The sequence below is a fragment of the Cydia splendana genome, chromosome Z (genome assembly GCF_910591565.1).
Source record: "Cydia splendana chromosome Z, ilCydSple1.2, whole genome shotgun sequence".
Taxonomy (NCBI): Eukaryota; Metazoa; Arthropoda; class Insecta; order Lepidoptera; family Tortricidae; genus Cydia; species Cydia splendana.
The window spans coordinates 29,927,676-29,953,286 of NC_085987.1; the positions used below are offsets into that span (position 1 = coordinate 29,927,676).

General features: G+C 35.8%; 2 protein-coding genes and 1 long non-coding RNA gene across 3 annotated transcripts in view; 2 read left to right on the forward strand and 1 right to left on the reverse strand.

Moving 5' to 3' along the window:
- The window catches only part of LOC134804918 (cationic amino acid transporter 2), a 75,681-nt gene extending 65,260 nt beyond the window's left edge, over positions 1–10,421 (forward strand). The window contains exons 14-19 of the mRNA XM_063778239.1: positions 146–289; positions 6,511–6,682; positions 6,969–7,096; positions 7,804–8,002; positions 9,399–9,500; positions 10,203–10,421. Of these exons, the coding sequence (XP_063634309.1) occupies positions 146–289; positions 6,511–6,682; positions 6,969–7,096; positions 7,804–8,002; positions 9,399–9,500; positions 10,203–10,296 (839 nt within the window). The 3' untranslated portion in view covers positions 10,297–10,421. The remainder of the gene's footprint in view (positions 1–145; positions 290–6,510; positions 6,683–6,968; positions 7,097–7,803; positions 8,003–9,398; positions 9,501–10,202) is intronic.
- The window catches only part of LOC134804940 (uncharacterized), a 213,803-nt gene that overhangs the window by 118,853 nt on the left and 69,339 nt on the right, over positions 1–25,611 (forward strand). The window lies entirely within an intron of this gene.
- Positions 22,393–25,611, reverse strand: part of LOC134804735 (uncharacterized) — a 102,327-nt gene continuing 99,108 nt past the window's right edge. The window contains exon 16 of the mRNA XM_063777936.1: positions 22,393–25,001. Coding sequence (XP_063634006.1) covers positions 24,648–25,001 — 354 coding nt within the window. The 3' untranslated portion in view covers positions 22,393–24,647. The remainder of the gene's footprint in view (positions 25,002–25,611) is intronic.

Sequence of the window (25,611 nt, forward strand, 5' to 3'; positions counted from 1 at the left end):
AAATGGCGTTATAACAAATGTATGATAGATTTTTTATAATTATATTAAACATTACACACCACCGTAACATATGACTAGGTAGCAAGAATTCTTGGGCGTGAATGTGTCGTGTTCAGAAGTACACATGAGTGGTCGATTGTCGTAGGGGCCGTGCCCGGCGGCGCGGCAAGCAGCCCGGGCCGCTTCCGCCGCTTCATGGACGCGGTGTCGCGGCAGCTGCTGGCGCGCTCCTATCTCTGCCCCGGCGTCTTCCCCTGGGTGGACGCTGGGCCTGCCACTGACCATACTGGTAACATGTTCGGTCTCAAAGCCTACAGATACCTAACAAGTTTAGCAGAAGGCATTTCGAAACTAAATTCCGGAACATATTAATAGATTACCCAATGAGTAGTACCTACATATTTAAAGGTAAGTATCAATCATTAGGTAGCACCTATTTTTGTATGAATATCACCACTGTTGACTAAAATTATGCTTTCCATAATATTGTAAAATTTTATAGCGAACTATCACCAATGATCGACATCTTCAACCTTAAGGCCGTTCCCGTACCCAAATGAAATCTACAATCGAGCCTCTCCTCACCCCACCCGTCCCGCCCCTAGATACAATGACGATACAACAGCGCCACGCAAGAAGTAACTTGACTTAAATGAACTAACAGGACACTGATTTGTAAAACGTATTACTAAATACTGAAAAAAAGCATGCTGCATCTCATAGATGGCGTTAAAGTTAAATGGGAAAAATAAATGAAACATAGTGTAAATTAAATATTCATTTTAATGAAGTCAACTCTTATTTCAATAATATTTAACTATAAGGGTAAATACAGTTTATATTTAAACAAATTAATGACTGCAAGTTTTCTATAATATCATTATTTATTAGGTATACTGTGCAGGTATATCATCGATATTTATTAAAAAGTTAGGGCATACCGATACAAGTGAGAAAAATAGGTAATTCGCACATGTATCGTACAACGTTTTACAGTACATAATATGGCCCTTTAAATTTTCGACATAGTTACGTAATGTGCTAATTATCGCACTAATGCGGTAAAGTAGCACCATATTGTAATAGTACTTACCTACATTACGTTTACAAGTGCGGCAAATAGGAAATTCGAAACGAGTGGCGATAAATTCGAACACGACCGAAGGGAGTGTTTTGAACAGTGTTGCCAGATGAAATCTGAAATATTCAGTAGGAATAAAATCGTTTTAGCAGTAGATAGGAGAAAAAAAGCAGTAGATTTAAAAAGTGATGTCTGCAATAGGTAAAATTGAAAAAAAATATTTTATTCTTTGACCTGACACCAACGTCCCATAGAAAATTTGTTTTTTTTTTCCTTTTTCGGCTGACATACTGGCTGTGATTGAGTATAGCTGGCAAATCAAATTGTCAGTAACAGTAAAATGAAGAGTATCATTCTGTCTCTTACTTCTGTTATTATAATTAATAAATGAGCAAAAGTTTTTTTTCTACTCATCATCCGCTTGCCCTTATCCCATTCATTTGGCGTCGGCGCAGCATGTTTCTTTATTCCATACCTCTCTCTCGCCCATCATCTCATCATTCACTTGCGTTCGTTTCATATCATCTCTCACACAGTCCATCCACCGTTTCCTCGGTTTTCCTCTCCCGTTACTTCCCTCCACATTCATTCATAATACCTTTCTCGTCACATGACTTCATCCCTCCCCATCACATGCCCATAAGACGCTAGGCGATTCGCTCTTACATTTTCTACTATGCGTGTAACTTTCAGGCTTCCTCTTATATACTCATTCCTTATCCTATCCATTCTTGTCACACCCCACATCCATCTTAACCTTCTCATTTCCGCTACATGCAATCTCTTCTCATCCGTCACCCAACACTCTGATCCATACATGACGACAGGTCTTATGATGGTTTTATACATTTTACCCTTCAATCGAAGAGGCATACAAGAGTCACAAATGGTTCCCGTGACTTGTCGCCATTTCATCCATCCTGTGCTAATCCGGTTTTTCACGTCACGGTCAATATCGCCATCTTACTGAACCAGCGAAGCGAACCGAGGTACTTGAAGTCGGAGCAGACCGGCAACGTAACGCCATCGAGTTCCGTGGCAGCGAAACTGCCGGAGAGACCGAGACCGCCGAAATCGCAGAACATATGTTCAGTTTTAGATCTACTGATCTTCAGGCCAACATTCTCCAGTTTCCGCCGCCATTTCTCAAGTCTGCTCTGTACCTCGAATCCGTCTTCACCCACAAGCACAATATGATCAGCGAAAAGCATACACTAAGGTGCCTCCTCCTGTATGTCCGAAGTTTTTTTTTCTACTATTACTAGTATTACTATACCATTCATTTGCCAGGCTATAGTGGCGACGACGCCGACCAATACTATAAAAAAATACCAACCTACCTACCTAACACAGATATAGTAAAATGAAGCCTAATCACACTATAGATAAAAAATAACCGCGGTTTCAGAAAATTTCGTATGTCATAAAGGCTAGACGACACGATACGACGGTATAAAGTAACTAGATGATCCGGTCACGACGAATAATCATTCGTTTTCGAAAAATCAGTAGCTCAGCAGCAAAAAGCAGTAGATCAGTAGATATTTTTTAAATCAGATAGATCTACTGCTTAATCAGTAGATCTGGCAACACTGGTTTTGAATCGACACGAGTTGCGAATTACTTATTGGCACATGTATCGTACAACGTTTTACAGTACCTACAGTCCTACATACTAGGGTTTGCTCCCGGGAAATACCGGTACCGAAAGTACCGGGAATTCCCGGGATTTAGAGCCAAGCAAAGAACCGGGATTTCAAAATTAAATTCCCGGTACTTTCGGGATTTTCGGGACTAATATTTCCGGTACAATATTTGACTGTTTTCTGTTACTTAGCATGAAATATCATGTTTTTTAAAGAAATACATTATATAAATCCATTGCTGACGCTAATACTTTTACGACTGACCATATATTAAAGCAAAACAAAAATAGTCAATGGGTTTGACAATGCCAACAAAATAAAATAGCTTATTTTGAAACTATACGAGTGTTACTACGATAAATAATTTTATACGAATAATTAGTTAGTTGTATACTAAATACGAGCAAAAACTAGAGAGAATTGTGTAATTAATAAAATATTTCTTTTAATTCGAATATTAAGAAACTCTTATTGATAAACTGAATGACATTTTAAAATGAATTAAAATATTATAGTGTCATGTCCTCTCCTTGGTAAATTCTTAATTCTGGCTGCAACAACTTCTTGATCCTTCCTATTGATAATTTTATTACCACTTTTACCTACTCACATGCAATTTTGCACATTTATTCAAGCCCCTTATCTTGTCTAGAATACAAAATTTCGTAAACGTAGCTCTAACAGTTATTCATAAATTAACGTTTTAAAACCGGCATTTTTGTGACTGACTGTCTAATAGATCAAAAACCTAACCCACTTCGAGCTGACCTAGAAACTTGAAATTTGGCACCAAGGTAGACTATTAGGAGTTTATAGAGGGAACAATCTAAAAAATGAAAATTATTGATAATTTGATGAAGAATAACATATATACTTATCGATAATAGGCTAGATGACTAATTTTCATTTATGGTATCAATCGATCAGGTTTGTCTTTAGGATAAAAAGTCTATATGGGATCCATTGCATTAAAGGAATACAAAAGTCAGAAATGATAGTCAAAGTCCGACAGTCGTACTTCACTCGCGAAACGCCCCGAACAAAACGATATGTGACCGTGACGTCAAGGTCACAAAGAGTCCATCTTGAAGTATGAACAAAACAAGAAAATTGCGATTTTGTCGGTGAAATATTGCGTTTATGTATATAGTTTCCATACAATCTTTTATTGGATAAAATGTGAGGAATCGAATCGAATGGTAACTAACTGCGACAATTCTTCGACCGACGGTTTTGTCAGGAAGCTCTTCTTCCACATTGAACGATATTTGTAACTAAAAATAAAATATATTGTATGTGTTAGCATTTACAATTTGTCACATCATGTACAGTCGACGTCAAAGATATGTACCTATTGCAGCTTACTCCTTTGTAATAAGGTGAAAAATGTATACATATATTTGACGTCGACTGTACATATAAAGCACCGGTGGTAAAGAACCAACGAGAGAAATAGAAGTAAGACCCTGTATAATAGACTACGAATCGTGTGATAAATCAATTTACGATGGAATTCTGGCACACGAAGTTGAAACAATGTTATTCTAGCTAGGTAGTTAGTACAAAAGGTAAAATTGTTCTCTGCTCTACAATCAATAAGCATAATTAGCATGAATCACCTACCTCATGGGTATCTTCTTCCTCTAATATACTAGGAACCCGATAAGTGTCATCCACCTGTGCAATGCGTGGGTTCAAAATGTTTGAGCCGGTCGCCTCACTGTCAAAACCAAAATTAAATAATTGTATGATGTTTTACAGCACATATGGACTTTACCCCACTAGTGCGATAATGCACACACACATTACGTAACTATGTCAAATATTTAAAGGGCTAGTAGTAGTAGTAAACTCTTTATTGTACAAAAAGACATATTAAAAATAACATACAATTAGCAAGAAGTACAAAGGCGAACTTATCCCTTTGAGGGATCTCTTCCAGTTAACCTATAGGGCTATATGTACTGTAAAACGTTGTACGATACATGTGAGAATAGGTAATACGCAACTCATGTCAACTATTTTTCGCACTATTTTTTATCATCAAGTGATGATGAACAATAACAGCCACATTTTGCCTCTCATTAAGCATCCGGACAAATCTGTCGGTCGAAGAATTGTAGCAGCCAGTCATTTCTTTACAACATCACTCAATTTATAAATTAGTCCATTACTATTTCATAAATTGATCATGGACCCGCGAAACGCAGCATTCCAGAAATGCAGTTATTTCGAAAAGTGAGACAGACTAATTTCAAAATTTTTATCTAGGTACCTATATTATAACAAGTGATGACAATGGAGAAAACTACTTGAAAGTAAATAAACCATTGTGCTGGTTACAGGTACAGTCGGCGTCAAATACTTTGTAGCAACAAAGTAGCCAAATAGTAACAAGCAATAATCTAGCAAGTAACATAATAAAATTGCGGTTTATGACGTAAGTACTAAAAAAACTGCTTACTAGATCTCGTTCAAACCAATTTTCGGTGGAAGTTTGCATGGTAATGTACATCATATATATATTTTTTTGTTTTATCATTCTCTTATTTTAGAAGTTAAAGGACACACATTTTACCACTTTGGAGGTGGTCTCTCGCGCAAACTATTGAGTTTAGAAAAAAATGATATCAAAAACCTCAATATATTTTTTGAAGACCTATCCATAAATACCCCACACGTATGGGATTGATGCAAAAACAATTTTTGAGTTTCAGTTCTAAGTATGGGGAACCCCCAAAATGTATTGTTTTTTTCTATTTTTGTTGGAAAATCCAAATCCATTCAATCCAATCCACAATCCAATCCATTTGGCTACAGAACCCTAAAAATGCTCTATCACAGGTAAATGAGAAATTGAAAATGGAAATAATTGCCCAACGTCTGTCACGAGCGCTCAGCCATCACTGTCTCATTTCGAAAGACGGACGGAGATAGAGCATGCAGGCCGGAGTCGATATTTTGTTACGATAGAATTAGTTGATGTTTATTTATTTTAAAAATATTGCCTCTAATTATCGTTTTTCTAAAGCTGTCAAATTACTGTTATAGTTATGATTGATTTTTCTCCTTTTTTTGTTTCATAGTGTCACATAGTAAAGAAACGAGTAAAGTTGGAGTAAAAATTCGAATTGGAGGTTACTTTGGGAATAAATTGTATCGAGCGAAGTGTTATGAATCGTGTATCGAAAGCTGTGTTATTAAAGATAATATAATCAAGAATTATATTTATTTTTCCCACGTCTACAAATATCACCGTTTCTTAGAAAAATAGGATAATTATTGGGGTATTTTTACATTTCTGGCTCAGGGAACGGCCTTAAAGGCTTCGTCACACAGGCGCGTTAGTTAATTGGTCAAACAAGGCTCCGATTAGGGAAAAGAGGTTTTTTTATGACGTATTAAGTATCGTAGACCGTGGTGACTTTGGAAAATTTGGGGTTACTTTGATAGATTTAAAACTGCCATAGAATTACCATTATTCATTATTTACTGAAAATGTTAGATTACTATATACATATTCATATTCACCTTCACCTACTGTAAAAAATCTCGCATAAATATATATTATGGCTTAAAAACTAGAATTTTAAAGTCGCCCCTGCATTTGAAAGTCACCCCGGTCAATGGTACTTTTTAAAGTGTTTGGCAGGGCGCAGCACAGGGCATGTTGGGAAATAGGCATACAAATCCCCTACTTTTTACTATACGATACCGAATATGATGTTCTTTATCTTGACTATTTTGTTCCGTACATCGTAAATATCTTGTAATGTTGTCCAGGTATGTTCGTAATCAAGGCAGTGGGGGTGATGTACGTGCTGATCCTGGTGATGGACATGCTAGCGGCCTACGGCAGCCCGGGCACATCCACCTTCACTGCGCTCCTCATGGTCGCTCTAATGTTAGCTATCTTCGTCATCCTCCTACTTATTTCTAGGAAACCGCAAAATCGGTAAGTCGATAGACATATTAAGCTAGAAATTCTAAAAGCAATTAGACCTCTTGAAACCGTAAAACTATACGATAACTCAAAATTCGCAAAACCTGAATGGGGAAAAAAATGTTATTATAGAATCTGCACACTACATTTTACGAGAATGTGTTGAGAAATGTACAGGAGGACAGCCGGATAATATGAAATCAGTTTTGCCCAAGCTGAAATTAAGACGATTCATGTTCGCTCGGTCAATAAATTGTGACCATTTCAAAAACTTATAATTGTTATTTGCTCCGCACAGCGCACAACTGGTGTATTCGACGCCAGCGCTGCCGTTCGTTCCGGCAACCGCAATTATCGTCAACATCTATCTCATCCTCAACCTGTCCATCTTGACCCTCGTCCGCTTTACCGTCTGGATGATCATAGGTAAGACTTAAGCACCAACCACATTTAACAGACAGTAACGTCAAACCGCAGTTAAGTATGAAATTTCCCATACAAAGAAATTTTGCGAACACTTTAACGGTGACAGACGGTTTGGTGCAACCGACCCTTATTCGTATAGCGTTTGCCAAGAGGAAAATCGGATCCAGCCCCGCAAAGGGTACGGGCGCGGACGCCAGCCTCTGTGACGCCTAACTTATAGGGCACAAACAATCAGTAGGTAATCATAGTTCATCACAATTTGCCTACACCTTATACTTACTTGTAGAAAGTTTACGGTGTTTTGTGAGACGACAGCTAACGGCGACATATTTAACGATAATCAGTTTGTTACATGTTCGTGTTACGTGTAAACCGCCCAGCATGGCCGCACCAGTTTAGGTGTACTATTAAGCTGGGGCGTTTACTGTACCTACTTACATCGATAAATCTTTTTGCTAACGACGTGAAAGGGACAGAGAGAATAGAATCCAAGTATTTCGAACTTGTATTAGGTCCCGCATGTTGAAATGACATATGAATATGAAGGTCATTTGAATGTCATTTTGTCTCACTCAGTGAGCAAAATCGCATTTTGCTTACTGTTTTTAAGTAGCAAAGTACCCTTGTTCGAGCTGCTGAAGTTTCCCACTTTCCAGTTATGAGATATGAAATATGTTTGACTGCCTATTACTTTGAATATGTTCTAGGACTGGTGGTGTACTTTAAGTATGGCATCAAGAATTCCTTACTAGAGACGAAAACGGAGGAGCCGGCGGTGTCGCCGCCCACGCCGAGCCCGCTGGACCGCACCACGCTGCCGCCGCCCGCACCGCACCAGCCACGCCCGCTCGGCGACCGCAACATATTCGAGGGTGACGGCAACAGCGGTCTCTACGGCAATCTCGAGTGAGTACTATTATTTGCAAGTAAAAACTGTAAATGCAACGCGGTGTATATTAATTAGAGGCAACAATGTGAAAAATAAATATATGTTTTACACCCGAAAATTTTTATAGAAATATAAGGCTGTATCATAAAAAAACGACCACTAAACAATATCGATTCAATACAAGAAGTCTTCTGTACAAGACAGCGGCGCTCATGGATTTCCCGTAGTGCAGATAAAATAGGTATAAATTAGACAAGAGACTTACTACATCTAAGTATGGCCTATACGTAATAAGTCATATTTGCCCCCGGTACGCAGACTACATTTCTATTCTTGGAATGTTAAAATCATAATTATATTTATTCGATTAAGAATAAGTTAATGTTCATTTAATTTTTATCTTACTTATGTACATACGAATTAACTCCCAAGCAAAAATATTTGAATAAATTAGACGGGAATGAAATCGAAATGATTAAAATAAGGGGTCATCCATTAATTACGTCACACGTTTAGGGGGAGGGAGGGGTCAAGAAAATGTGACATGTTGTGACTTGGGGGAGGGCAGAGTCACAAACATTGTGACGTCACTTTAACTTCATCAGTAACCGAAAATTAATTTATATTTTTTTATCGCTGTACAGTTAAATAATGAGTTTTTGGAAGTAATTTTCGTTCCTAATTGGGTTTGTGTTATAAAATTACTAATATTTCTTTTACCAAAAATATTATTTCATTAAAAAAAAAATGCCGAGTTACCATTACCGATTTCGTTGAAAACAAAATTGCCTAAAATGTGACGTCTCACCAGGTGGGTAGGGATTTGCAAAATGTGACCAAGTGTGACAAGGAGGGGGGGAGGGGTCGAAAAACCTAGAAATCCGTGTGACGTAATTAATGGATGATCCCTAATTGTTATTCAAATAATGAATTTCGTTCTTGAATGGCCAACACTGACTGGTCTAAAAAGTCAGTTTCAGTAATTATTTTTGTTTAATTTTTAATTCCCTCTAAGATTGAAGCAACCGTGACGAAGAACACGAAAAACTTAGAAATTTTGAGCAAATTTTTTTATTAGTATTATTAAAAAATAATGGTTATATGTATATATTTATATGTAATTAGCTGCTTAAAAAGCAAAAGTATAACACAACAAAGACCTAAATTCTTAACAAGAGTATAAAAGAAATTACAATTGTTATTATTTTAACATTTACTGAATGGCTGAATTTGTGTCTTGTATATAAGACGGCAGCGCCAGCATGTTGCTCTATCGTTATCTTGTATACAGTAGGTACAATGGCGGTCTAAGTTTTATAGTCATAAGCATTATTATTCCTGCACTGCATAGCTATTTGAGAAAATTTTTGTTATATATTTTTTGCTCATATCAATCATGCCGTTTGTTGACAGTTTCCCGGATCCGCTGCTGGCGTGGCACACGGCCGACCTGGAGCCGGCGCCGCCTGCGGGTTCTATCCGCCCCGCCAGCGCCTACAAACAAGTGGAATCTCGGTGAGCGTCCTACTATGCTGTGTTATATATTGGCTGTCTTACACGGTACTCTTCTATGTTGATCCTACTTACGATTTCCACCTATCGACCTTCCTTTTTAGTCTTGCCGAGCTTTTTACGCCAAGTTTTCACGGTTTTTCTTTTCGAGCCATTTTTCACGGAACCTGGGGTTTTTCTTTTCGAGACATTTTTCACGGAACCTGGGGTTTTTCTTTTCGAGCCATTGGTAGTTTTATTTAGTGTTCCGTACAAAACTTTGTTCACGGAACACTTATGGGATCACTTCGGTCTTGAAAATCAGTTAAATGCGTTTTTAACGTTAATAATCGCATAAAGAAACACCATTGATGTGTTGTTAATAGGAAACAATAATATTTATGTAGGTACTTATCTAGTTAGATTACGTTTAACGCGAGCCCGCACCATATTCGAGCGGTCTGGCCTAGTGGGTAGTGACCCTGCCTATGAAGCCGATGGTCCCGGGTTCGATTCCCGGTAAGGGCATTTATTTGTATGATGATACAGATATTTGTTCCTGAGTCATGGTTGTTTTCTATGTATTTAAGTATTTATACAATATTATATATATCGTTGTCTGAGTACCCACAACACAAGCCTTCTTGAGCTTACCGTGGGGCTTAGTCAATTTGTGTAAGAATGTCCCTATAATATTTATATTTATTATTTATTTATATATTGCAGGTACAACGCGAAGACCAACAGCACCTCCTCGCACACGTCCACGCGGGTACCGTGGGTCTACACAGAGCCCGACCTCGACCCCTGGGACAACTAGAAATGTTAATCACCCCCAACTCAAAACATATTTCTTTACCCACCGCCATTCTATTCTATAGTCTTCTTGTCGTTACTTTATAACACCTGTTACAAAACAAATCATGGGATCTGTTTTTACACAGTTACCTAGGTACCTAGCACTTACAGGTACACTTTTACGATACATATACCGCCGCCGCAAGGCACCGCAACTTATATACATACATACAGATCATACTGTACATACAGATCGTAATAAACGTGGACAGAACTGAAATAAATGGTGGCACTCTTATACGGTTATTACGGGAGCACCTTTATGTGTGGTGGGCACAAGTCTTACATGCATTAACTCGTAGTAAACTGTGGGGCGAACTAATAAGGCAGATTTGAGCTTGAGGTTACGTTGGGCGCTTACAGACAGTTTCAGTCTGTTGCTGCGCAGCCGTGATTACAGTTGCTCATACGTGCTTGTACTGTGATTTTGACGCAGCTTAAATATATGCTGGGGAAATCATTTGTGATCGCAAATTAAGTGCTAGTCTGGTCAAACGTGACAAGATGACTATAACTATAATAGTTAAGCGCTGCATACACCTTACTTAATTCAGTAATTAACGACAGGGACGCATTTATACCTAGTACGTCTAACGTATAGTTGCGTCCTTGTCGTCAGTTGCTGAAATAAGTAAGGTGTGCGAAGCGCTTTAAACTAAATTATTGAATATTACGTTATATTAGCACCCAAAAATTTATATCACGAGGTTACGTCTCCGATGTTTCTCTACAAAAGGCTATATTGCATCCAAAACTTAAATTAATCCAAACGGTTAATACTTGTAAATGAGGTACCTATCTGATGGTCTAATAGCATAAGTTGCGTTCTCGCGCCTGAGTCCATACTTGAAATCGCGCTTGATGTATGGAGTCGCGCGCGAGAACGCAACTCATGCTAGCAGGTTTGGTATACCTACCCTTAATTTTTTGAAAGATTTAATTTCACCACTTAGTCAGCGTGGTTCATAAGTACACTCATACCAAATACCAGTTTTCTAGTAATAATAAAAATAAGTATTGTAGTTCTAATCAGAGCAGACCAGAAAGATTGCCGTGTCTTCGTACCTTTTTATTAGGTTTTCTCAAAAAGTCTCGAATATTATTTTTATAAAATTTTAAATAATATTTGATTGTAGCTGTTTCAAATATCTGCACATATGGTACAGGAGTCATTACATCTGTTAGAAAGGTCTAAATAAATTGAAAGGAGGGTATATTATAAGAAACATTGATTTTTTATCAGTATAAAATAATAAATGTATCTATGTCTAAAGATTTTATTAGTTTAGGGAATAGGAATTCAATAACCTAAGAATGTTGCCACGAATGTCATGACATGTTCTGTACTTATAGGTACAAATATATACCTATAGTATAAGTAATATTATTTCGTATTGACAAGGTTTCCATAGTTGTCATGGTGATCTCCAAAGTCCACCTGTGATTGCCCTTAAATAGCATAGTTTTAGTTTACCAGGCAAATAATTTCTGGCAGGGATTTTTTTTTTTTCAATCAACTACCCACCCCTCTTGAAACATATCAAATATCTATATTTCCAAAAAAATAACAAAAATTGTTACTGTTATTATTTATTTAATATACATTAATGACATTGTTCATTTTAACAAATTTTAAGAAATGTTAGGAGTATTATGCTTATATTTTATATACCTATCTTACAAACATAAATAGCTAACACAAAACTAAAGTTTCGATTTATCATTAATATGCTCTTGCCAGTCCGATTAAGTAAATTAAATCCAAGTTTTATTGAAATGTCAGTTATATTTAGTCATTTAATTGCTGGACATTTGTACATCGGACTGACAAGACTTGTATAATACCTACTCACTACTTTGGTTGACGAACTGAAATATTTAATTTAAACTATTTTTGTAATAATAACCGTAACTATGGTCACAGTTAAATGATTTATTCATATTCAGTAAAACCAATGATATCTTGCAAGTTCTTCCGAACTCATGTGATTAGCTAAATTAATAGGTAACATATAAGTTCATTTGGACCATAGTTGTTAACTCATTTTATTGTTAATTCATTATAATATTATCTATCATACGCACAGTAAAATTATTTTTATTCTCGTTGAAGTGATCTTAAATTGAAAGAATATTTTTGAAACGTATTAAAATAATGCATATTTCCATTTTTTTTTGAAATTGCTATTAGGTATAAAGTTGATTGATCATTAAATTGTTGACGTTATTGTAGCTAAAATATCATAGTCACGTCGAATATTTTCTGACGGCAATTTTAAATGCATTCTATTAGATACTTAAAAGGTCTGCGCGGCCAAATATGTCTACGGGAAGGTAGGGCAAGCTGTTCTACCTCGGACAGTTTTTTCTTTAAGTAATTAAAAAAAAAAAAACTAAAGGCTGCAGAATTATTGTTTATCCGAATATTATAAGATACATTAATAAACTATCTAATACGATAAAAAATTTTAAGATTAGTTTATTTGTTGTTCCTTGAACACTTTTCCCTTTTTTTTCGTCAACGGGACACGTGTTCAAGGAACAACACCCCTGATGTACCTTGGTCATTTCCCGTTGTACCTCGGAAATGATAATTTTAATTAATAAATTTATAATGTAATCATAGATATAATATTTATATATGAAATCACAGATGTTTTAGCACATTTACGCCATTAAATAGATCTTTCTAGTACCTTAGAAAAATATACTTAGCAATGGTCACTTTTTATTTGGCCTAAACCATTTTAGGCATCCTTACTAAGATCGATTACTTACTTGTAACTTATAACGCAGATAACTAATAATTAGAAATTCGACAAATATGAAACCTTAAGTAAAAAAAAATATTTACAGTAGTAGCAAGTACGGGCCAAGGTACAACATATTTTCGGTGTCCGAGGTACAACAAAGCAACTTTTTGGACAAGTAAGCTTCGTAATAGCACTTCCAATTGAGATTAGGCTGAAATGATCCTACCATCGAGTAGCTAATTAACTTAACTTTAACTTATTATATTAAGTTTTATTATCTATTAGCAAAACATGAAATAATCATATTTGATGTAAAGTTTGAAATATTTACTTTTCATAACATAATTTATATTTTAATTTTTTTCTTGAGATACTGGCCGCTCTCAAGTTTAGTTGATAGCTTGTTTTTTTATATTTAATAATAACGTTTCAAATAATATAAATGAAATATTTCAATAACCGCGGCAATGTGGAAATATTGCCATCTGTCTGAGGTAAAACTAGGTCCAAGGTACATTAGTTTCCCCTACTAATAGCTAATATTATATACTTATGTTATGTTCAAGAACGTTTTTTCTGCGACTATACTTAGAGCGCCATTTGCTTTTTGATGGTACTGATACTATCGCTACACTAAATCAATGCATACCTACGCTCAAGTATGTAATTATCACGCAGAAGAATTTGGCCGCTCTAACCATTCAAAAGTGTTTACTTGCGTAAAGTTACTTTGAAATCTTGTTATTTATTTGTCATATTTTTTACATGTTTACTAATTTTGTAACTTTACGCTACCTTAGAAAACTAAAAAAAACAACCAATCTTAAAATATATCATATTAGGTACCTATTTACACTTGTAGTTGATTTTATCCTTTACAAAATGAACCTAGTTTTCTACTTTATATATTATGTAATGTATGTGAAACCGTTACATACTTCGATGTGTTTGCCAATTTATCTAGAAAAGTATTTTCACAACTGATAATGTGATATTTTAACAAATACTTACAAGTTACATACTATAATACAGTTATTGTATAAGTTATTACATTACTTAAAGTGAAATTTATAGTTTTAAAGGACTAAGATAATACACCTAATAATTTGTTTAATCAAATTATTGTTAGTTAATTTAATTTAACATGACGTTAAATGAATTGTAAAATATTTATCGGAAACTCGTGTTAAATGTTGAATCCCATATTTTCCTATCAATTTTATACGTGTCCGCAATACCCGGTTTAATTTTTTTAGATTAGAAATTTTACAACCTCAAAGTAGTGGTAATTTTTTTCCTCCAAAATTTAATCTGATTAACTATGCACTGAATTATATTGTCATTTACATATTATTGTACCGCAATATTAGATATCATACGAACCCTAACATTTCGGAAGAAAAAGTTAAATACAACTACTTTTGAGGTTTGAAAAAAATCTAATCTTATAAAACGGGGTAGGTATAACAAGAAGGGGATGTACCGCGAACTTCGAAATTGATGTAACTGCAATTGACGAGATGTTCGCGGTCAGTAGCTCTTCAAGTAGGAACTATCTTTCCACTTATGTGTGGACATATGCGTGGCAGTACTACACGAAAACGGACATCTATAAGACTGATGGTTCTCATATAATATATATTGTATGTTTAATTGTAATATTGTTTATGAAAATGTTATTAAAACTACCTATATAGGGCTCGGGAATGTGTTAAAATAATCAGTTACTGATGTTTGATTAAATATACCTCGGTCGAAGTGTACCTACAGTACAACAATGATATCTACACTTATAGGTATTTTAGGTTGAATAAAACTACATTCCATAAGTACTTTTTCACGACTTACCTATTTATTTTTAAGAATATAGAATCTCTCCAATTTAATAATACCTAGTCAGATATCAATTAAACCGCTCCCCAGTTGGTCATAATTAATATAAACAAGTACTTACTCCAGTTATATACTTATACCTACTTCCCTCGTAACGTTAGACTGTTATTTTATCTAAATCGCGAACTGATTATGCTATGACATTAACTATTTCAGTAGCATATTAAATATAAACATATCTTGACAAGACTTTTTGTTGAAAATCATTAGCTAGAAGTTTTAATGGGTAATAATTACTAATTAGATATGAACGGACCGGTGTCGGGGATATAGAAATTTTATTTGATTAAATAGTTACTCTTCTGACCACTCAAATATAGCTTGGAAATGTATACCCACAGACAGCCATATAAGCTATAATTTTAACATGATATTATATATTCACCTTCTTCGAGTGTCATAACGTGGGCTATTTATTTAATTTAGTTTTGGATCTGTATTGCCGGAAAGTCAATTTGTGTTTCGTTCTCGCAAAGCATATGATTAGTCTCTATTTTTTTTTCTAAAAATTTTATACTGCTATAAACTTACACTTTTCTATAAAATAGTAAGTAAGAGTTAATGATAGGATAGGCATTAAAAGCAATTTGTCAGAAGCCCCTCTCACGACTAAATGCTTTGGGGTAAAATGTTTAATATGTGGATAATACCTAGGCCTTAAAATTGTTGATGTTTGATGAATGCACAAAGCATTACTATAAGGGCAGACTTTAGTCCGGATAATGTGTCGTTGTAAGACATTGTAGCTACTTTTTCAAAACTTGTTAGTTGAAACCATGTCAGGAATTTTATAGAATCGTAACAAGAAAATTTCATTAATATGTTTGGCATATACCCATACAAAAATTGTAATAAAATATCCATTGGGAATTTTCGAACGGTTACTAAGGATTGAGGTGCTTTTTATAATCCCCATATATAAAGCGCCATATTAAATATAACTAGGTTTGCACGCGGCCGTCGCCGGCAGCCGGCCGGTCGGGGCACCCCGGAGGCATACACTAGCTATATCCTTCTCAACAATAGTAATTATAACCACTTAGTCATTATGATACATATATAATCAATTGATGTCAACCGTCGTACGTAGAAGTCAGTCATAAGTTATTTTGTAACCTGACTGAAATTGATGTTTTTATTTCAATTAGGGTTAGACAAAATACTATTTTGATCTCAATTCCGTGAAATAACGGCGCGATATGCTCAACGTTGAAGTTGAAAAATATTGCTGTAGATATTGTTTTAATTCTAGATAGCATTGAAGTTTTCGAATTGATATATTGTTATGGAGCCAATACATATAGGTACAGGCTTTACTATCAATCTACATACCTACATAAATAAACTTTTACTTAGAGAGTAAAAGGTAATAAAGCTATAAATAAAATTTAGTTTAATTTTTTGCGAGTCCTATAATATAAGTCTATGAATTTTGATAATGAAGCCTATTATATGGATTCCTATAACCCGTAACCTAAGCCATGTTGTTGTAAGCATGTATGTATTTATTATAATATAATCAAAATGTTGAATATATAGCGAAATTCATTCTTACGGTTGTCTATTGTTTGTCCGAAAATTATATAAAATAATACTCATATGCCCGAATTTTATTTGCCCGAATTTCATTTGCCCGAATTGTATGTTTACCATAAAAATGATGTGACATACTGTTTGTTTACCCGATTATTAGATTCCAGAACGTACGAGTGCCATACGTGTTGTTGTCCATATTATTAATTGTAATAATATTATTTAATAGAATATTTAACCACATCTAAACCACTTTTCCAGTAGTATTTCTTTTCTGTAAGGGTCGCAGTTCAAACCTAACCTAACCCATTTTTCTAGTAGCATTTGGTTTCTGTAAGGGTCTCAATTCAAACCTAACCTAACCCACTTTTCTGATAGCATTTCTTTTCTGTAAGGGTCGCAGTTCAAACCTAACCTAACCTACTTTTCTAGTAGCATTTATTTTCTGTGTGGGGTGCAGTTCAAACCTAACCTAACCCACTTTTCCAATAGCATTTCTTTTCTGTAAGGGTCGCAGTTCAAACCTAACCTAACCCACTTTTCCAATAGCATTTCTTTTCTGTAAGGGTCGCAGTTCAAACCTAACCTAACCCACTTTTCCAGTAGCATTACTTTTCTGTAAGGGTCGCAGTTCAATCCTAACCTAACCCATTTTTCTAGTAGCATTTGGTTGTGTAAAAAAAATATATTATGGCTAGTGATAATTATGGCTTACAATGATGATGACAAATTATATTATTGAAATTGATTTTATGGGAAACAAAGTTTCTGGCACGTGACTAATATAGTAAACAGTAAGTATTGCATATATTATTAGTATTGTAACTAATATAGTAAACAATTAGTATTGTAATTATGGGAAACAATATAATGGCTGTTGACTATTATGGCAAATGAAATTATGGCAAATGAAATTCTGGCAAGTGGGTGTATACCCATTCTTACTAATTGAAAGGTTTATTTAACATTATCGCAAGCCGTCGTCCGTAGCTTTCGTTATAAATATTATAATGATGAGAACTTTAAGTAATCGCACTATTTATTTTCAAAGGTCGAAGTAGGAATACTCAAATGAGCGCAGGATGATAGACATGGCGAATAATATTATTTTGATATTGTAGTGATATCAAGCAAAAGCATTAGATTGATCGGCATTAAGTCACTGTGGACGCGCCCTGCCTCTTCAAAAAGAAATACCCAAGTAGCCCAGTAATCCGTTTTGTGAAATCCTCATAGCGCTGCGAAAGATTCCAAAAGTATACCATACCTTTACTATTACTGGTGTACTGTTATACTCGTAGTCTAGTCGACAAGTTCAAAATGGTGAAAAAACGTATGTACGACCAAGTTATATTTCTTCTCTGCAAAATTGAACTTTACCTTGTGTTTAATAACAACCTGTGAATTTAGTAGTTACTACCTATGTATCAATGCGTTGATTCTTGAAAAACTTAATTCTAATAGTTTTAATTTGTCTACTTATTTTATTAGGGGTACCTAGTACTAATAATCAAATGAAAATGTCAGCAACGTTCAATGTATGAAAAGAAAAATGTAAGCATTCTATGAAATAATTTACTACAGAGGAAAAGCACGATTGACTTAAGTTTGTTACATCCTATAATATAAGGCTCTTGCTGTTTAAACGTTCCGAATCACAGTAGCGATGTTTCGGCTTGTATGAGGATGTCGTATAAACTGTAGCCCAATTTTAGACTCAACTCGGTGTCACCATGTAGGTACATTCATCACCAGACCCATTTCCAGACATCGTACAATTTATCGACCAAATATGTGTTAATACAATTTCAACCTCAGAGACTACGTACGAATTAAAGTTCAAAGTGTAAAGAACTTTCGCAAAATGTGACTATTTTCACACGAATCACCAAACTTTATTAACTAATTGGAATTATTAAGATTTTTTGGGAAAACTTGCTAGATTGGTGCGGCCTGGAAAAGGGTTAAATTAAATACCGTAGGTACGTCTTGTTTGCCAAGAAAACAAGGTTCATGCGGATAAGTCTGCTGTTGTTATTCTGCTCAGGTTGACAATTCTGGTTGACTTTTAAGCCTATTTTAATATAACTTATTTGTATTGGAATCTTCAAAACTTATCGTTAGCAAAGAGAGCGCGAGATTGGGCGGCAGTATATATTGAAAAGATGGACGCGGTAGGAATAACTTAATTGTTTTTGGACCAATGGGATTATAAAATACGCTAATCGGCAACTATGATTCGGAAAGTATTTTTGTGATATGTAAACGATAATAGATTAAGTTTACCTTACTATTATAGAATGGTTAAAGTACTTAAATTCAACCTTTGTCTTTTTCTATCTACACAATCCGACCCAGTTCTTCTGAATCATTTTAGGTTTCTGTAGACTCCCGTGACTCCCTCAGATAATCTTAAAATAATATTTTCTTGCACTTTAAGGCATGTTTTATAACAGTCCTGAAAAGTTACTGTTCTAATATAAATTCAGTAGGTTCAAGTGGATCTTTCGGCGACAATCAATCAAAAATGTCGTAATCTCTTAATGAGCAACAGGCCAATTCGAACGTACACGGATAACAGAATGATATCATCCAGATATCGTGCATTTCGCTCGTACTTCTTCGTACATATATTGACTGTACATATATTGGCGCGAGCGCGGTAACTAAATGACATCATACAGATTTCATCTCATGTTAGGTAGTGTACGTTCGAATTGGCCTGTTAGATCTTCACATAACCGGGGTAAGAATGAGAGGTAACAAACTAAACAGTGTCATATTGGAATCCAATTTTATTGTAAGATGAATAATTCCATACAAGTGCGCATAAAGTCTGGAAATATCAAAGGATTTCGAAGACACAGTCCTCTCGTACCAGCAACTGTAGCTTTACGCGGACGCGTGGACTCCAGCGGCGCTTAACCAAATACTTTTCTGTTATTCCATTTTACAAGTAATTAAAATATAAGACGCCGAGTTTACAAGCACTTGGTAACATGTTAATCTTTTAAACGCCAATTCAAACAGAATATATTTGAATCTCTTCTTCCGCTAAGAATCTACGAACACTGATTTTTACACGTAATTTTTTGACCCATATCCCCATATGGTTAGGTATATTGGCTACTATTACAGCGTGATAAAACATGTATTTTTTTTCTTTCCGATACTTTTAACATATGATATGAGATATTAAATATATTACAAACGGGTCACTCACGTATTTTAAGTCGAAAAACGCTCGACATGTTTCACTCCGTACCGAGGAGTGTCATCAGGAGCGTTTACGGTGACGGACCGGCGCAGACTGCGGAACACGTAGGTATTGGATTCGGATTCGACTATATACGTTTCGATAAGGTAACCGTGCTGGCGAAAAAAAAGTTTATGATTCAGCGAAAAGTACGGGAGGCTATCGAAATTAGTCGTCATCCGAATTTTAACCGTGATTGTGGTTGGTCAGTGCCTACAAGCTGGAAAACTGTTTTGGGTACTACGTCGGTGGACAGTGTGGACGAACCATTAGCGAATGACGTAGTGAGTGTTGTGTGCAACCCATCATTTGACAATAATGCCATAAATGAGGGTAGTTTCTCGCCCCCCCTGTCGCCACCGGCGCCTGCGCCGAGTCATCGGGCGCGGAGAGCTGCGGCCCGCACCGCCCGCAGTCTGCGCCGGTCCGTCACCGTAAACGCAAGCTCCTGATGATACTCCTCGGTACGGAGTGAAACATGTCGAGCGTTTTTCGACTTAAAATACGTGAGTGACCCGTTTATAATATATTTAATATGTCTGTGTCTCACGGAAGTTTTGTTATTAAAATATGATATGAGGTCGTATTTGTATTCAGTTTCACTTTATCACGAGTTAAACACGACAATAACAGGTACATGTGGAGTTTAATTATCTGTGTTTGGCGTTAAAAAGCTTAAATGCCAACGTACCTATTAATCTAGTTATAAATTAATAACATATTCAATAATACTTGCAGAACAAGTGAGGATGACCGCGAGCGGGCCGCGACGGCGACGCTGCGCGACCGACTTTGCGGTACTAAATAAATATCTAATTTAATAACTACTGCCATCATCACACTAGTTAAAGTCTATTAATACAAGACTAAAATATATTGTTGATATAGGTACATTATTATTATTGTTGATATAATTCGTTGAAACACATCAACTATAATCACGCCGATAAATTTGGTAAAACAAAACTAGATTTTTTTTGCTATTTTTTTCTCTTTTATATTAGTGCGACAGAGACATAAGCGTCTCATTTGCTACGGCGTAAACGATTGGCATTTTGGCTAGGCCTCTTCCTGTACGCTGTATAATAAGCAACAGCATTCGTTTACAGCAGAGTTAATGGCCTCATCACGCCAATTGTTCATTTTGCTCGGCACACGATTTACACTTGTACAACAAAAAAAGGGGGAAAACTGCACATTTACTCGTAATGGTGGAGTTCTTATGCAAAAAGTTATTCAATATTAATATAACTTTGTATTAAACAACATGGATGTTAATGAATGATAATAAACAACATAACTATTTTAATATGATTAATGTGTCTACTGTAGACAAACTTAAATGTACACCTTTGTAATATTTTATTACAGGCTTAATTTAGGACCGTCAACCGGAATGAATACGGATAAAACACGGGTGTGATTTTTACCTCATAATTTCTTAAAAACATCTTACACAAATTGTATCATGTAAAATCTACTATTATTTTCAATCGCATGACACAATTTGTGTAAGTAGTTTTTAAGAAATTACACCTTTAATTTCACCCAGGTTTATGGTAAATCTAGACATTTTTCTAGCACGAATGTGTCATATTAGCTTCCTTGTAATACTTCATTTATCGATTTTTTAAAACATTTACTGCCAACGTTTTCGTAGCACTACGCTCGTAGCCGGTCCCAGCGTTTTCCCGTTTTGTAGAGCTAGGAAAGCGACTACGAACAGAGAACCCGCCGAGCGTGTGCCCGGCACTCAAATGTATTAAGTAACATATGTATATAACTATGTGACTATTTAAATTCAATTACAATAAACAGAAAATTGGTAATTTATTAATTATGTATAATTTAGTTTTGAAGTGATGTACCACTGAGATAAGTGTACTTATCGATAACAGGACGTTAACCTAACTAACCACATGACGTTCCTGCCAGAATGAATACTAGATATACTTTTGCCATAGGTATTCATTTCAAACTTAGACAGAGAGCGTAACACAAAGATAGTATAGCACCTAAAAGAAAGGGATGAATGAGTATAGTGTTTTGTGTTTTTATTTACTGACAAACTTGGTTTGCCAGATATATTATGTATTGATTAGTTTATCAAATAGCAACATCGTTGTTCTTTTTAGGGTCTGTTTCAATTAACGCAACTAAGAAAGTGGACAATCACGGTAATAAAACGTATAAAGTATGTTTGTAACTATCCATAATACATATATTTACAAAAAAATGCTCTGTTGGATTTTTGGTAATTTAGAAAGAAATGTGTAAGGTATTTGTTTTTGGTATTTCCGTGGTAATTTTCGACCTTCATCGCACTCAATTTATCGACCTTCATAGCGGAAGAATATAGATGATTACAGGAGGCACGAAAGGATTCATAGATATAGGAGATTCAAAAGATGAAGCGAAAGCCAACTGTCCACGAAGTCATTTGGTTTTATGTTCGTTTAACAATGTTTAACACATTCACTGCCAAGAACACGTATGATTTTTTGTACAGCTATTTTATCTAATTTTTAAAATGGCTTCGTCTAATCATGGACTCAATCGATTCATTCGTGCCAGCTCTCCTGAAATCATTCTATACCATGTTAATGTAGTGAAAACTCCCATAGATAAACATCGACATATATTTTCCGGTAGATATATGATTAGCAACTTGCTACACTAAAAACAAGTTTACAGTTCCCAAATGATTACAGATATCCTGAAGATTTTGACGACATGAGATGCTTACGTGTTATCAACAATTAACTACAAACGACAAGCAAAATAAAAGTGGTGTCCTGCAGCAACGAACCCTTTCTGGGAATGCCGTCGACAACAATGTCTCGCAGCTGAGCGTAAATTGCGTGTGCGAGCCGACCGGCTAAAATAGACTCTAGTAAAGGGCCAATCACAGCAAACGAACCCGAAGCAAGACTTAGCCTACTACGGTCCGGTTCCATTTACGTAATAGTTATTATCTTCGATTACATCTATCTGTTTGTCGTTTGTGGTTATAGCAACAAACATTAACATATTCACTGCCAGCGACCCGCTAGGTGGGTTCCCTGTCCGTAGGCGCTTTTCGCTACAAATGGGTTTCCCGTGTAGCCGATACGCTACGAACGTAGCGCGTAGCTCGCGCTGGCAGTGAATCTATTAATTCTACGCAGCTTTCTAACCCGTTCAAATATTCACGGTGGCTAAAAAATAACTGCATTCCCGTTGCCAGGGAGGTTTTGGGATTATACTGACCAACTTTTACAATCGGACCAACCACAAAATCGCGAAAAAAAAATTACCCTCCCATAGAAAATGGACCAGCCAAAATGTGTCCATAAGTCCCATAGTAAATCTCCCATGTTGCTCAGTATAATCCCAAAACCTCCATGGCAACGGGAATGCAGTTATTTTTTAGCCACCCTGTATAAATCTTAATTATAGGTTGATTGTATTTGGCTTCAGTAAATAGTGTGAACTGAAATTAATGAAATACATTATAATTATTATAAACAAGTTCTCCGGTTGTATCACACGCACACAATACCAACATTCTAACAAATAGTTTTGTCTCTGAATGTAGATAAATAATATAACCTAATTGACGTTAGTTTTCTTACATTTAAATTCAAGATAAAGAAATTAAAGTTTATATTTATACATTTAGTGAACTTTATATGGAAACCATTAATGACCTCCTCCTGGCCTAACACCGGGACCTCTGAAATTTTTGTTTCAACGCTATGCAGATTCAAAAAAAAAAACGTAGATTCCTACTACCTACAGTAACTAAAAGGCGTGACAGGCTAGCAGGCCAATACATATCATTGCACTGTCCATTACTGGCATCTAAAACTAACGAATTTATTTTGTCGAACTGTATCAGTATGTAAACGTGCAAGCGTACAAAACTCAGTTTGATTTCGAATAGATTATTTGAACAAACTTTATACAACATTGAAATGTTACTTATTGTCATGCAACATGTACAAAGTGCTATAGTAGCGAGCGCTCTCCCGGTCAGCGCTGGAGGCGATGATGCCAACTGACCATAATTAAAACTAAACAAAAAGGAGACACTCCAGCTGAGCCATCTAAGCAGAAATGAAATGAATTATACATAAAAACCACCCTACGTACTAAAAAATAAAATCTAAAATAAAAATATAATATGCAGCTACAAAATATGTATAATTATACAAAAAGAGATGCGACCTGGGCCTTATTCAATAAACGTTACAATCTACAAATACTATTCACAATTACCATTCTACAGCTGTTCTACTTTCATAAAACTACTAGTTCTACTTTTCAAATATGTCACTGCTGACATACAGATTAATTCATTGGAGACACAATTTGTTACAAAGACAATTAATTTATTAAAGGGAAAAAGATAATGACTATTTTGTAAAAATGAAACAAACCTTGTACCGATTTCATTGTTGTTTACAATTACGTTATGTACTTGTAGTGGTACATTTACTTATTTAACTATCTGCAAGCTACGATGCCTAAGCAATACACCTCTAGGGTTTTATAAATAAGTTTGTAAAGTTTAATATACCTGTTCGCTACATCTTTACATAGTTGTGTTTTGTCATATTTTTTGGATTGTAAAGTTGATTAAACGAGGCGCTCATTGTTAAATTTATATATTGTTCGTATACACATAAATACATTTTTTATTAGTAAAGGGTAAACCATTTGTATCAAAAAGTAATGAAGACGGGCGACGATCATAAGCAACTGTCAAATAGATACAATCGATCACATCACAACCGTTTTGTAAACAGTCATCACCGCTCGACAATCGCAATCAGAAGCGATGCCTCTAATAGTACGATACTTAAGCTAACTACATGAAAATAAATCACATTGGCTTTACTGATGCTGGCGTTCAATGCTGCTCGGTCCGGTGTCGCTTTCGACCAGGGCCGGGTCGCGGTCGCGGACGAGGTCGGCGTCGGCGTTGGGGCCCGCGTCGGCGCCGGCCGGCTCGTCGTCGCCCCCTGCGCCGTCGTCGGCCGCGCCAGCCTCCACTTCTTCCGCTTCCACGGCGTTAGCCTCCCGACCGTTGATTTCGTCTTGTTCTTCGATAGAGTGTTCATTGCGCAGGCTAGTGCCACTGCCGCCGCACTCGCCCGTAGGCCTCAGGACAAGATACATTAGCAAGTCCGAAAGAGATATAATGCCAACTACTTTGTCTTCCTCATTTACGACTACTAAACGATGCACCTGAAATGAAGACATAAGTATAAGGTTCATTCAATCAGAACGAACACAAATGATTTTTTCTCAAAAATGGACGGCAAAGTCGACTTTGCCGTTTAAAAAATACGTCGCGAAGCGCGTAGTTTATGGTCAGTCAAAAATTAAAAAGTTAAAAACATTGCAGTCTCGATTTTGGGACTGCAATGTTGCATACAAATTCCATTATTTGTCGAGTTCCAAACTTTTTAAAAGTTGAAATGGCCATATCAAATGAAGGCACAGGCCCATTAAACAGCCAAACAGATGATTAGTACCGCGACTATTTAGCTGTCTCAAATAGGTTGGCGTATTTTCGGCAGAAAAATACACTTCTATTTTTTTATTAAAAAAATAAAAAGGCGGCAAAGCTAATTTTTTCAATTGTTTCTACTTTTTTCTGTGAAAATATATACGTAAGAACGTTGCTTTTGTAAAATATTTCTATGATATTTATATTTCTTGCACCATTTTTGAGAAAAGCACTATATATGACTCGGCTGGAAGGCTACTTGCTGGCTTCGGATTCAATTAAACGGACTCCCAAGGTCGTCCGTTTAAAACGAATCCTCAGCCTGCAAGTAGCTACTTCCGAACC